Source organism: Mus caroli, unplaced genomic scaffold (assembly GCF_978045245.1).
Source record: "Mus caroli unplaced genomic scaffold, Mus_caroli_1 scaffold_5, whole genome shotgun sequence".
NCBI lineage: Eukaryota > Metazoa > Chordata > Mammalia > Rodentia > Muridae > Mus > Mus caroli.
In genome coordinates, this window is record NW_028227260.1 from 12786052 (window position 1) to 12800994 (window position 14943).

General features: G+C 37.1%; 1 protein-coding gene across 5 annotated transcripts in view; it reads right to left on the minus strand.

Moving 5' to 3' along the window:
* Positions 1–14943, minus strand: part of Rps6ka3 (ribosomal protein S6 kinase A3) — a 107686-nt gene that overhangs the window by 57018 nt on the left and 35725 nt on the right. Inside the window, exon 1 of one of the 5 annotated variants that reach the window (XM_029473075.2) lies at positions 6408–6693. The exons of the other annotated variants lie outside the window; for them this stretch is intronic. Coding sequence (XP_029328935.1) covers positions 6408–6446 — 39 coding nt within the window. The 5' untranslated portion in view covers positions 6447–6693. Of the gene's footprint in view, positions 1–6407; positions 6694–14943 lie in introns of those variants that run through there. 5 annotated transcript variants of the gene reach the window in all.

Consider the following 14943-nt stretch of genomic DNA (forward strand, 5'->3'; position numbering starts at 1 on the left):
AAGGGTGGCAATAAGCTCAGTGGTAGAATACTTGCTTAACCTGTGGGAGGCCCCAAGTTCAACCCCAGGACCAGAAACATCGACTAATACCAATCAAGAATACTGATAATTTAAGTAGAGATTTCTCTAAAAAGAAAAACCCAAAACAAAAAAAGCAAAAACAACAAAACAACAACAACAAAACAGAAAACTACATCAAGATACCATAATGTAGCTCCTGGAAATGTTCAGCAAAAAGAAAAGGAAGCTCCAGGGGTAGGCTACAAAGGAATTGATCCCTTTCCATTTTCCTTTCTAAGGCAGAGGAGTGGACAGCTGATAGGCTAGCCTACTACTTGGCAGCTTACTCATTTTGGACTATCTTAGAATTCTAGAAACAATAACATTTCCCCGCTGGCTTCATGTATTTTGTAACCTCCCAGCAGTATCCCTTTAATTCTCATGACAATGCTCTATGTCAAGTGTTTGAGCTGAACTAAGCATTAATGGATTCTTAGAGGAGTTACCCTCTTTCTGAGCAGTTACAGTAAGAAAAGCAGGAAGAGAACGACTAAATTAATAGAAAAAAAAACTTTCCAAAGAAAAATGAGTATGTAGGAGTGATAAATAAGGTCTAGATGAAAATACAGAAATATTTATTTTTATTTTGTATCAAACATGCATTAGGTGTTTTTCTACCTTATATATTACATTTATGTTTCATGACAAACCTCTGACTTTTTCAATTAATGTTTTGAGGGCTGATGATAATACAGAGTAAATTCCCTGATCAGGCAAAAGCATTTCAGAATTCATGTGTTCCCCACCCCCGACTCCATTCACCATGAGAAATTTAGCATATCTTTTAAAGGCAAAATGCTTTGAATACTCTGCAGTCTAAAGTTTAAAGAGATTAATGAGCACTAAAGAGCACAGCCAGTAAGTATGCTGTGCACTAAGGACTCAATTCTAGTTTTCTAACTTCCAAACAAGGCCCATACACTGACACTCCTCTAAGGCTGATGGATGTTCTTGGAATGACAGGAACCTAGAGACTTATGCCCCTAGGCTTTGTGGTCTTTGTTTAAGTTGGCTTTGATCTTGTCTTAGTCTCCTAAATTCTGCATTTATAGGCATAAGCCGCTATGCTTGGCTTTAACAAGTCATCTATCTCTTGCTTCACTTACTCAGTAGCACATCCCTAACAACAAAATGATAATCATTGAACCAGTATTTGTATGCTTATCGATTCATAAATTATACACACATAAGACAAGTTCTCTTTCTTCTCCATACCCAAAGTGTCATTATATTGCATTTTAAGGACCAATAATGGAGTGTAAAACTTGACTCATGGAGCCAAGTTTGCTGGTTAGATTCTAGGATGTATCAGTTAGTTTCTATAGATTCTATAGAATCATTTATGTCCTTAAATCATATGGCCATAAAGAACTATATTCTATAATAGTATACATTTTTATAATTTTTTCTTGGGTAAGTGGGATGTGATTTAATTCTGTTACAGTAATTTTGCATCTTATAGTCCACAACAAATACATACTACAATGCCTTTCACAAGGATGTAACATAAACAAGGAGGAACAGCTAGCTCCTGAATAAGTATTTAGCAGACTGCAGCAAGCAAACAGGATCAAGGGTAACTGTTACAGTGTAGGCTACAATCAGGGAATGGCTCTCAGAATAAACAGCAGTTACTATTCTCATCTTTGATGGTTACCCGTCCTTTCCTCTCAGGCTCCCTTTGATCACTTCAGTTAATAAATACATACTGAAATACCAGCTATATATCAAGTAGAGTGCTTGCGAGACCTTTCAGCCTTACTTCTTCCTTTGCCAATAGTATCATGCAGATGTAACCTTTTACTCTTTCATGTAAAAAATGAAATGAGTATGATTATGCAAAATAACTCATCTTGCCTGTGTCTAGTTCATTTTGATACATTTTCTGAAAAGCATTCAGCTCCCAGTTATATGACCAGATTGTTCAAACACCTAAGTTCCCCCAAATTCATGCACTGCTTCATCTTAACATTCGAGGTCCTTTGCAATATGACTTAAATCTATTTATTTATTCTATAATAGTCTTTTGTGAGCCTGAAATACTTAGTTTTCTATTTTGAAGATTTTTGTATGTATGCATGTGACAAATGCAGGTGAAAGAGCAAGCGTGTAGGTGCTACTGGAGTTTCTCAGAGCTGAAGTTATGAGCACTTGAGAGGCACCTGATGTGGGTACTGAGAATCAAAGTCAATCCTTATCAAGAACAGCAAGCACTCTTAACTTCTGAGCCAGTTTCTCTAGACCCTGGCTGGCCTGCAACTCACTATATGGATCAGGCTGGCTCAAACTTGAGATCTGCCTGCCTCTGCATTTTCAGTCAGGGTATTAAAGCCATGTGCCACTATGCACTGCTCAGCACAGATTTTAAAAGCAGTTAATTTTGCACTTCCTTTGATAATTTACTAAGCTTAAGACATCTAATGTCCTTAAAATAAGATAAAAGATCACTTACATCTCTTCCTTCTTTTGTACTGCTTGATAATTATATTAGTTTTATACAAACCCTTTTATTTTCCTGTTTTGGAATATAATCTTAACCCCTCACTTTGTGAAAGTCAATAGTGCTCACATATTCTTTCTGCGACTTTCCCCCACCTATTGGTAGCTATGTTTTTACATCATTGAGCCCAATACTTAGTGCTCTGCAGCAGCTATCCTGAGTTCTAGGGAAGCTGAGGCATGAGGAGCACTTCAAAGTCATCCTGAGCCAATGTGTGTGTGTGTGTGTGTGTATGACTTTTGTATATTTGTATGCTGAGAAGAACACCAGTGTTCTGTTTTCTGTTTTGCAATTTAACAAGCACTTTTTATAGCCTGGCCCTAACTAAGTTAAATCCCTATAGAACAGCACTGGCATCGCAAGTGCATACTAGACAATATATGAGCCCCTCACAGTGATTCCAAAGCCAATCCAAGGAGACTTTGTCACTGGCTGAATCTACTATTTTGTGTTTTTTATGTCTCCCTCTTTTAAGATTATCCCCTAATAATCTTCTATGAGGGATTACATGGAAGAAAACATTTTTTTTCTTTTTTCAGATTCCTAAGACAAGGTATGTAGTCCAGGCTGGTCTCAAAGTCACAAGTGTATAGTTATACCCTGCTTAAAGGCAATTTTCTGGACTGAATAAATCTTGATTTTATTTTGTCTTTATAGTTGGAAAGTTTGGCTTGATGTCAAATTTCATGCTGAAAATAATTTTGTCTTAGAAATTCGGTGGAATTTGCCCATTGCCTTCTAGCAACAGTGTTGCTTACAATATGGGTGATGCTAGCCTAGTCAAACTTTGCAGATAACCTTTTAATATCATTCTTTTTGTAGTATTTGTTTATATTATTTATATGAGTACATTGTAGCTGTCTTCAGACATACCAGAAGAGGGCATCAGATCCCATTACAGATGGTTATGAGCCACCATGTGGTTGCTGAGAATTGAACTCTGGACCTTTGGAGGAGCAGTCATTGCTTTTAACCCCTGAGCCATATCTCTAGCCCCTTAAAATCAGTTTTTACAAACAACTTATTCTGGTTATATTTCCCTTCCTCAACTCTTCAGCTCCTCTCCACCTCCCTACCCACCCAACTTCATTTTGTCTCTTGCTCAAAAAAAAAAAAAATCACAAAACTTAAAATGAAAAAAAGCCAAGGTCAAGACCAATCAACCAAAAAACACGAACAAGAAAAAAAATAGCAAAATGAAACAAAAAGTACACATTTAGAAGCATGGAGTTTGTGTTAGCCAACTGTCCCTAGGCCTTGGACCTGTGCTGGAGGGTGGTTGATGTACCTGGTGACACTCCATATTGATTATGGAAAGCTTCTTGGTTAGGGGAGGGACTTTGGTGGGTCTACATCTCTGTGCTGTTTTTTTTTTTTTTTAAAATTATTTTATGTGTGTAAGTGTTTTCTCTGCATGTATGCCTATGCAGCATGGGTACACCCATGGAGGCCAGAAGAGGATGTGTGATCCCATGGAATACATGTCTAGAAGGTGCTATATGGTTCTGGAATAGCAGTAAGTACTCACAATCACAGAGCCATCTCACCAGCCTTAGATGGCCTTTAAAAATGTATTTACCGTTTATTTGTGGTGTGTGTGTGACAACATGCAGAACAGAGGACAATTTTGTGGAGTAGGCTATCTCCTTGTCTGTGTGGGTCTTTGAGACTGAACTCACGTAGCCAGTACTGGCAGCAAATGTCTTTACACACCTTACCCACTGAGACATCTTGCTGGCCCTTATTATTTATTTACTTATCTTTTTTGAGAAAGGAGCTGGAATTCAATAAACAAGACCATTCTGGCTTCAAACTTACAACAACCCACCTTCCTCTGCCTCTTGAGTGTCCAACCCTTTTTAATTTTTTAAAAGAAGATTTTCCTTTGTCCTTATTTTTTGAAACACTACCCTAAGTAGTCAGAGTCCAATTTTTCTCAGAATATTAGGTGCTTAGATAACTTTTATCATCCATGAATTCTTCACCTCTGCAGAGAATTCCAATATTTAATAATTTTTCAGGGCCTTACAATCATTTTTCAGGGCCTCTACTTTTGCAAGTTCCTTTTGGGATGGATTTGTAATTATATATTTTAATCTCTTATGTCTCTGCTTCCTGAGAAATTTTCTTAACTATCTTCCCACTTCTATATTGAAAAAAATCTTTAGAGAAGGTTTTTCTATGTAGGCCTGGATGTCCTGGAACTAATTATGTAGACCAGGCTGGCCTTGAACTCACAGAGATCACCTGCCTCTGCCTCCTGAGTGCTGAGATTAAAGACATGTGCTATCACTGCCCACCCAGCTTGACTTTTTTTTTTTTTTTCCTTTGAGAAAGATTCTCTCATTTCTGAAGTCTAGGCAGGTCTTGTTCTTGAACCAATCCTCATCCGTGCACCTCAATCGAGCTCCTTCTCAGTTTTTAAAGTGCATCCTTAAAGCGGGAAAAAGGTTAATAATATTTCCTTTTCAAGCCAGGTGTAGTGGTCAATCTTTCAACCTCAGCACTGGGATGCAGAGGCAGGCTTATCTACAAAGCAAGTTCCAGGACTGCCAGGGCTACAGAAGGAAACTCTGTTTTAAAATAATAATAATAATAATTTTTAAGACAGGAGGGGAAATGTAACCATGGCCCTAAAATGTAAAAAGAATTAAAGAAAAGGTACTTAAAATTAACACCATCTTTTTGAGTAATGAAAAACCTAATATTGTACCATGCTAGCACTAAGAACACAAACTGGGTAATATTAACTGATTTTAAAGAATGATTCAATGTTTGGCATTTTGCCCTACCTTGTATACATAATTTCCTTTTTCCTCCCCTCCCTTGAGTCAGGAAATGTATTCTTGAGGCATTTGTATTTTCCAAATTGTTTTGAACACCAGAAAACATTTTTAAAGCTCAAAGAAAAGTATTTAAATGCTTCTTGGTACAAGAACATACAAAGCATTTAACTATGGACCTATTTCTTGGTGCAACATAAAAAAGACCTTACAAAAGAAATATACACAGCTTATCCCTTAAAGGTATTGTAGACTAAAGTAATGGAACAATCACTTCCCACAGAGATTCCTAGAGCGCTATATTTATTTGAAAGGGATTCTTTAACTTTTGTTTTTAATGTGATCGAGACAATGAAGCTGGTTACCCAAGCCATGGTAAGAAAAAACATTTTAATTTATTCTAGAAAACATTGGATTAGATTTAATTTACTGCATATGCTAATGAAACAAACGAGTTCTTAACAAATGAGTTACTTAACAAAATACTTTAAGAGAATATCATGAGCCAATTCTTCCAGAGCAACATTTTAACCCTGGGCTCCCCCCACTCCACTTCCCGCCCGCAACTTGGGAATCTCAACCACCAAGTTACTTAACTGTTGAGCTGCTTGAAGCTCTCAAGTCTTTACAGGAACCAGTTTCAACAAAAACCTGACTAAGTGTCTGACTACTTTAATCAATACTCTCTTATATGCCAAAATATTACTTACAGAATAATAATCTAATATTAGTTAAGTTTGCAATTCTGTTCATAACTAGTTTAATTCTGAGAGGTCATTTGTTTTATTATATAAAATTATGAATTATCACTATCAGGGCAAAATTTCTCTCGCACAAATAATTCAATATAAAAATAAATTAAGAAAATGAAGAGTTGAAACGTCTAATACAACCAACTAGCTTACTTGTAGTAAATAGAAACTTCTTTAAAAGTTCATCCAAAACTCATTCTGAACTTTTAAAAGTTCCTTAAAAGAATCTAGAAAACGGAATGAGTAGCATAATTCTAGTTCATTCTGAATAAAACATCTTATTTTTTTTAAAAGAAGTTGAACAAAGCTTACCTGTATAGGGCGAACACGGAAAGACAAAAATTTAAACATGGCTACGAAACCATGCTGATGATAAAGAATTCTGACGGTAAAACTTAAGCCCCTGCAAAGTTTTCTCCTACCAGCTGTTCCGGCAATTAGAAAATTTCCTGTCAGGCGGGTCCTGAAAATGCTAGAAAAGAGGCTGGACAGTTTTCCTGTGGTAAAAGAAAGGAGGAACCTGCCTACAGAGGCTTTTCGTGTAGCTCATAGGTAGGGAGGCTAGAACAGGAAACTGCCACAGATCTGCTGATAACCAAATCCTGTTGAAGTTGTTTTTTTTTTTTTTTCTCCTGATTCCCAGCAGTCCTAACAACTTTTACAACCAGTAAAATGAACGCCATTTTAGAATCCTGAGAAACGGCAGCATTTCTTAACTTTGAGTCTTAAAAGCAAGTGAAACTAGTCACTGTTATTAAAATAAAAGCTGCTGATGCAAATGTGGGAATTTACCCTTTGTAATATTTATACACATATACAAGATATGGCCTCCAGATGACTTCAAAGCTATATATAGACATGCCATGGGTGTTTCCTGTCAGTAAGGAAGAGTTTCATAACTATGGTTAGAAAATAAAGGCTACATGCAAAAAAGAAAATCCCAAACCTTAAAGTGAAGAATAAATGTTTTGCCATCTTAAATGAATGTAAACTGAACTTAAATAAATGTACACGGATTGTAATCATCTACTAGCAAACAAGTTATAGACTTCATGGCTCTAGTTACTAAAATTCAACTCCCAGTTGATAGAAATCTCAATGAAAAAGTCCACCCTCTGGGTTTATTAGAGAGCAAAACTGAAGTCCTCATAAACGAAGCTGAAAAGGAAGGCGGAGCATGGCTTTCATATAAGCTCTTCCTCATCTCACTGCAACTGGCATTTTACTGCAACTGGCACTTAAAATAAGCAAAGGATCAGCAGATAGAAGAGCTGTAAGCTAATGTAAATCTAATCTATGTGGATTTAAGAAAAACCCAAGTACTAATCTATCTAGCTTATAACTTTTAATAAAAGCAATGGAAATGTCAAACCACCAAAGACTCTAAGAACACCCCGTATGTGGGCTTTAGGGTATATAGCTCGGTGATCATTTTGTGTAGCATGTGTGAAAGCCAGACTTCAATCCTCAATACAGGGAAAGTGGAAGGGAAGGGGAAGGAGGAAGAACAAGAAGAATAAACTAACTTTCTAGATGAAGAAACTGTGGCAGAGGTAGGCACTCTTGGTGGCAGAGCTATCTATAGTTGGGGCTCAGCTGAACATTTATTGATTGAGCATACATTATAGTGTCCATTATGTGATAAGTAAAAAGCCAGAGCACTTCTTGCTACATCAAATTTTCATGGCAAGGACTTCACGTAAATGGAGAATAATTTTTAAAAAATGCTACACCACCAAATACATTAGAAATCAACTAAAATAAATGTCTCCACTGGATCTTTGAATTATGCCCAGATGACTGCACACTTGTCTCAGTTAAGAATGGATGACTCTGTTTTTCAGTAAAGAAAGCACTTAGAAGCTTTTCATCAGAGCAGAATTCTCCCAGATCTCAAAATGAATCATTTAAGTCTTCTTAAGAAGCTCCAACAGGGCGGCAAAGTTAGGAAGGCCACCTAATGCACAATTGCAGTCTGGACATGAGGTGCCTCCATCAGACTCCACTACAGCAAACACCATATTTAATCACGACCAGTTATGGAAAGAGTTCCTGGTATACAACAGTCCATGTCCCCAAACCTGTAGAGACCTAATGCCCCAGGGAAGAGGGGTATGTGGATGAGGGCTATAGGGGTGGGTGAGGGAATACCCTCTCAGAGGCAAAGGGGAGGCAGGTGGGGTGAACAACTCTTGGAGAGGGGGAAACATCTGGAATGTAAATAAATAAAGAAAAGCTGACTGAGCTCAAAACAAAAAAGAGAGATACTTTTCTCAAGCAGGCAAACAAAGAACCAGTCTTTTTTTCATTTGAAACAAAATCTCATGTATATCTGAGGCTGATCTTCACCCTCCTATGTAGCCCAGACTGGACTAGATCTTATCCTACTTGTTCCATGCCCATCCCCATGTGCTGTCTGGATGAAGCTCAGTGACACAGCATTCTCATAGTGTGTGCAAGGTCTTTGGTTCAATCCTTAGAACCATAAGAAAAACCCATTGGGTCATGGAGATTTTCTTTTCTGTTCTGCACATACACACTTACACATTTGGACCACACTGCTTGTACCCAATAAAAGGCTATGTTTTTAGTAAAGGGCCAGATAGCAAACCATTTCAGCTTTGTAGGACAGGTGGCTTCTATCCTGTCAACACAATGGAAAATGAATAGGCGACACTGTGTTTTAATTAAACTTCCTTTACAAAAAAAGGTAACAGACCCATTGATACAGTTTGCTGACTTCATTTCTATTATTAGAAAACTTAAATACATTGCTAATGAATGCCAAAAATTCTACAATACAAATCTACTGTGGGGCACTTGATTTTTATATCACTATGATGTCCCTACCTTTCAGACACGGTCACACTTACCTAGAACTCATTTTTCAAAGTAGTATATTATCAAGAATACTGTTTTCTTGTTTCCATTTTTCCCTATGCAGTTCTTTGTCTTTACAGCAGGCAGAATAAACGTTAAGCACAAATCATAGCCAGTTGTGGTGGTATAGGCTTATAATTCCAACACATGGGAGAAGGAGGCTAGAGGACCTAGAATTCAAGGCCAGTCTGGGCAATACAATGAGAAACACCATATCTTAAAAAAGGAATACGGAACACACAAATAAAAACTGTTTATTTATCCATGGCTTTATACAATATCCTAAATACAACCCAGAAACACAAACCAAACAGAAGTTAAAATAGTTTACAGTCTTACCCAAAACTCTTTACTATAACAAAATTAAATTTCTCTTTCAATGGAGATTAAAGTAAGCTATATCAAATGTTACTTTGATCTTGACTTTGGAAATATAGTCACTAAAGAACTTAGACAAACACATTTAGTTTTAAAACTCTTTGATGTAGTTTTTTAAAATGTTTAACTTAAAGATTTCTTAATATTGACCTGTATTTGTATTTTGGAGAAAATTAATTGTTTTAATGTAATTCTGAACTTAATATGCAAATGTTTTATTAAATTTTTTGGATTTGTAGTCATACATTAAATTATCATGCTATTATTTTTCTGTGCCAATTTTTGTTTTCATGGCTATAATTTTATAAAGCAAATCAGAGGCTAACAAGAAGGCCTGCATTATGATTTTTGCTCATTTTACTAATGATTTAAATTATTTCCAAGACTATTAGTACACTTGATTTTTCTGTTCATTTATGAGTAATATACTTTAGATTTTCTTTTAAAACATGTATTTCAGAACAAATTCATCTCGTGTTATACTTAGACTATGAGCATACCCAGCAATACAAAGACTGGTATGGTAAACGCTGCCCATCACGGAACTTTAACATTTTTCCTGGGTTTGGTTTGGTTTGATTTTCTTTTTGAACACAGGGTCTCCTGTAGCCAAAATGGCCTCGAGTTCATGATGTAGATGATGACAGCCTTGAACTTCTCCTCCTCTTTCCTTCACCTCTAGAGTCCTGGGATTGCAGGTCTGCACTATCACAATGGGGTTTATGTGGTATGATGGAACCTAGGGCTCCCTGTATCCTAGACAAGGGTTCTACTAACTGAGCTATCTCTCCAGGCCAGCTTTAACAATTTTCACCTCAGGACCTTGCTTTATATGTTCACATCTCCTTACTCATGTAATTACTCTGAAATAGCTCCCAATCTCATTTGTGTCTGTAGATACGGCTCATTTTGCTTTCCCAGTGTTGTACATTTGACCCCCTCCCTATCACCCACTTTATTTCACTGACATTGAAGAAAAAAAGAATTTATATAATCCCCTCCTCTTGATTTTGATTAGCTTACTAGTTTTGTTTGTTAAGTAAATATGGGATTGCTTTATTTCAATTCTCCCACTTGTTGAAGCAGTTCTCTTGCAGATATAGCTATAATAATAATATTTAATATAGTACTATATCCTACCCACCACCATTTATATGAAATTATCTCAGATAATTCTTAACACTCAACTCATGTTTAGGCACTATTATCTGCACTACAGATAAAGGGCTTGAGGCTTAGAGGGAATGTTAAATAACTGCTGTTCAGGTCTAGACAGTTTGAATATGGAAGTGATGGGATTTTAGTGGCAGCATAAGAAAGCACTTTAATGGAGGATGGAGTGTAAGTGAACAACCAGTACAGTAGGTGGCAACCTTCCTAATGTTGCAACTCTTTAATACAGTTCCTCATGTTGTGGTGACCCCCAACCAGAAACCTGTTTTCGCAGCTACTACGTAACTTTAATTTTGCTACTAGTATGAGTCATAATCACATATCTGATATGCAGTATATCTGATATTCAACCTCTGTGAAAGACCTGTTCAACCCCCAAATGAGTTCTAACCACAGCTTGAGAACCACTGAACTAGTGGATAACTTAGGTTAAAAAAAAAAAAAAGGAAGTTGCTAAACTTTCTGATAAAACCTTGAAGGAAGAAAGCTCAGAAGAGGGTCCAAGGCAAGATCACGAACACAGTCAAACCCAATTAGCAACCATCTTTATGATCCAGTACCAGATGAATCCTTTTGGAAAACAAAACAATTTCTGTGCAACTCAGTTGGTGGAGTGCTTGCTTAGCATACATGAAGCCCTGGGGTTGAAAATTAGCCAGGCATAAACTAGGTATTGGAGCACACACCTGGAATTCCAGTATTTCTGGAGTTGGAGGCAGGAGGGTCAGATGTTCAAGGAAATTTAAAGGCAGCTTGGGATACAGGAAACCCTCTTAAAATACACACACTCACACCAAAACAAACAAAAAACACAACCAAATTTGTATGCTAATAATGTAAAATCATCATGTTCTTAATTAATTTCATTAGGATATATTTTTGTAGAGCAATCCAAGTTTTTTAGACACTGAAGGGTTCAACAACTAAAGATTTTCCTCAAAGTACAAGAGATTTAGTGCACATTTATCAATAACTCTACTATAAGGTGCTAAAGGTCTAAGGTGTTAAATGAAAGACAGAATGCAAGTTTTACAAAAAGACAGCTGACTTGAACTAAATGGTAGTGACTCCTGAAGCGTTGTGAGCGCTTTCTTTGAACGCCTTGTCTCGATGGAAAGAAAGCGCACTATGTTCTGCTTGTCCTTGCCATGGGCCGTAAGAGAGTGAGGAGGCAGCATCAAGGTCCCCAGGTAAGAGCCTATAGCCTCTCTCTTTGACTACATTGCTTCTTCTGCATACTCTTAAGGTTCAAGTAACGCTTGTAGGAAATAGCTTAAAATATTCACTTAGATAAAGGGGCCATGGTTTTTCATATGCTAGTATTTCAGTTTGCCTCAGTCAACCATTCATACTTGAATATCACTAAGTTAAGTCACTTGCTTTCCTTCCAGTCCACCTAAACAAAAGGATTTTGTGACGAATACACTAGAGCAGAAAGGTCATTTTAAATAGGAGGAGGCACTCTAGGCAGAGGCAAGCCATACCAGTGGCAAGCTGGGATAAAAGGAAAAGGAGTTTGGTTTTGTTTTAAGCTCTGGTGAAGAGGTGTTTTTAAGGGGTTGAAAAAAGGGACTCTAGGAAGTTTAAAAAAACTCTGAAAGAATGCCAAAAATCAGCAAAAGGAAGCCCTATACGTTTGGAAAGTTTGCTCACTGCACGCATATCCTATTTAATGCTACCATGCCATGCTAATTATAATCCTATTTATTTCAGAAATGCCCTAAGTGGCATTTATTTAGATCAACTAGAGTATTTGCCCTCAAGTTCTGAGTGCTAAACTACACTTCTCAGTCAATGAATTAGAATGACAGACAATAATCGATGGAATTAGTCAATAAGGGTTATTCTGCCATACCACGTATTTTCTTACCAGTGAGCAATCAATCGTATTTTCCTATTTTGAGTAGCTCCCTGCCCATTGTCTACTCTGCTTACGATTCTTTCTGTAGTTGATTTTGTACTTCAACTGTGACTGTTAATGGTATGTTGAACTCGTAGTTATGAGTGTTATTTGGGATGCTCAAATTCAAGTTTTAAGGTAGCTTGAGGGAGCTTAAATAAACAAGTGAAATTCCTTGAAGAGGATCATGTATAGCATTGCAGCCTCATTAATTACTGAACAAGCAGGAGCTAAAATAATGGTAAAGGTAGAAGACAGAAGAAACTGTTGCCAACTGCTAATACCCCAGGTATGACTTCCAGAGATCTGAAAAGATATTACTACTGCCTACGTCCTTCCTTCATAAAGGAACCTGAAATGTACAAGCTCCTGGGTCCAATCCTCAACATGGCAAAAAAAAGTTTCAGAGTATTTTCAAATGCCTAATAAATGAGGTATTTTGGGGATGGGTATATTTAAACATAAAATTCATGTATGTTTCATATCTACCTTATATGAATAGTCAGAAGCTAATTTTATCCAGTATTTTCATAAGCCTTCATTTTTACTACAATCTGTTATATTGGTGCAGGTGTGTAATTTTTTAAATTGTACCATCATATCTATACTTAAAAGAGTTCTAGATTTTGGAGCACTTTAAATGTGCTAGCTTTTACTAGTTTTCTTTGCTTCTTAACAATCTTATAAATAACTGTAATATAAAAGCTGAGTTGGGAGGTACTAAGTAGCAGATGCCTTTAATCCCAGCACTCGGGAGGCAGAAGCAGACGGATATCTCTGAGTTGGAGGCCAGCCTGGTCTACAGAGTGAGTTCCAGGACAGCCAGGGAGGGCTACACAGAGAAACCCTGTCTCAGTAAAATACAGTGGTGTATGACTTTGGTCCCAGCTACTCACTCAGAATGCTGATCAGGAAAAAGGCTTGAGCTCGGGAGTTTGAAGCTGGTTAGCAGAAAGCACAATTCTGTGTCTTATTTTCTTATTTATAAATGAATGAATGGCAGATCCAATGAAGGGCCAAAGGACCAAATTAGAGGAGAAGTGAACTCATTTCACAATTTTGCCTAGGGCCAGTCCTGCTTTAAGCAAAATAACAGAATAACTAAGAAAACCCTGGCTACAGTGCTAGTTCCTTAGGAACACATTTTATCTCTGGCAAACAATGTGAGAAACAGGAGCAGCCTCTGGAAGGAAGGAACAATACAGGAAATGAACACTTATTAGGCTCTGATTTTGTGCTAGGCATTTACTTCTCTTCTCCAATTCTCAGTTTTCAGAAAGTTTCCATAGTATTATGAGAGTTGTTAAAAGAATCAATTCCCCACCACACAGAAAATTGTTTTCCGTTATTCTTTGATGGCTGTCTTGAAAGTGAAGACTTGCTAATTCTTCAGCACAGATCATGAAGACCATGGAATTCTCTGGCCAGCTGAGAAATGTCAGAGAAGTCTGAAGTCTAGGAGGCTGTCTTACTTTGGGGTACTATAAGGGATGTTTCATCTTCTGCTATTAAGGCAATTTCTCTTCTAAGTCCCACAGGATGAAAGATAAAAATAACCCCCTCTCATTAGCACAGAAGACAAAAGATAATGGCTGAAGTATGTTGTGAGATAAATTAATTATGCATAAATATGAAATTGATAAGACCATCGCACAGCTTATTTTCCCTCCCTGTCTTCTGTTTATACAAAAACATTTCACCCCAACATTGATGTTTACTTCTCAAAATCTTGTACCTAGTCTCTAATACTCATTTTATATATTCTAAGATTTATAATTTCTAATTCTGATTACATGATATAGCTACTTAAAAATGTTTCCTTAATTTTCTATTAAAGGTAAAAGGGTCAAAAATCGGCTGCCAGGCTTAACCCTTTCAGCTCTTTTCATCAGTCCCTCTGATATTGTTGACAGTCTTCCTCTTTAGCTCAGGCTGACCTGGTACTCAGTATGTAGCCCATACTTGCCTTGTAGCAACCTTCCTGCTTTTACTGTTCCTGATATGTCATCCAATGCAATTTCTGATATCATTAGACATCCTATTTTATAACTTAGCAGTCATAACATTTAACTATTGTGACTGTGTAGAAACTGTTAATTTCCTAGCTGCATTTCCTGTCTTAAGCTTACGTTATGGTGGCTTTGTTTTAAAACTTCCTTTCCTTGTATCTATTTCAAGCTTTTTCTGCTCTGCAACAGCTTCTCAAGTGAATTTTCAACACTTAGATCCAGGGGATACTTCACCACTTTTATACTGTTGGCGGCTTCCCTAGCCTTTCTGTGGGCAGCATTCCTGGAGCTGTGTGTCTCAGTCTGGATTTAGTATTCTTTAAGCCTACTGTATAAACCAACCTTCTGGAGACTCCTTTATTCATCAGAATGAGAAGGGCCTTTCTTCAGTGAGACTGTACTACTGGGTCTTTTGTGTTCCAAGTACCATGTTTCTTTTTCTTTATCAACAACTCTCTAAAAACTTTCTTCAATAGGTAATGTCTGAAAATATATTGGCCGAAGATTA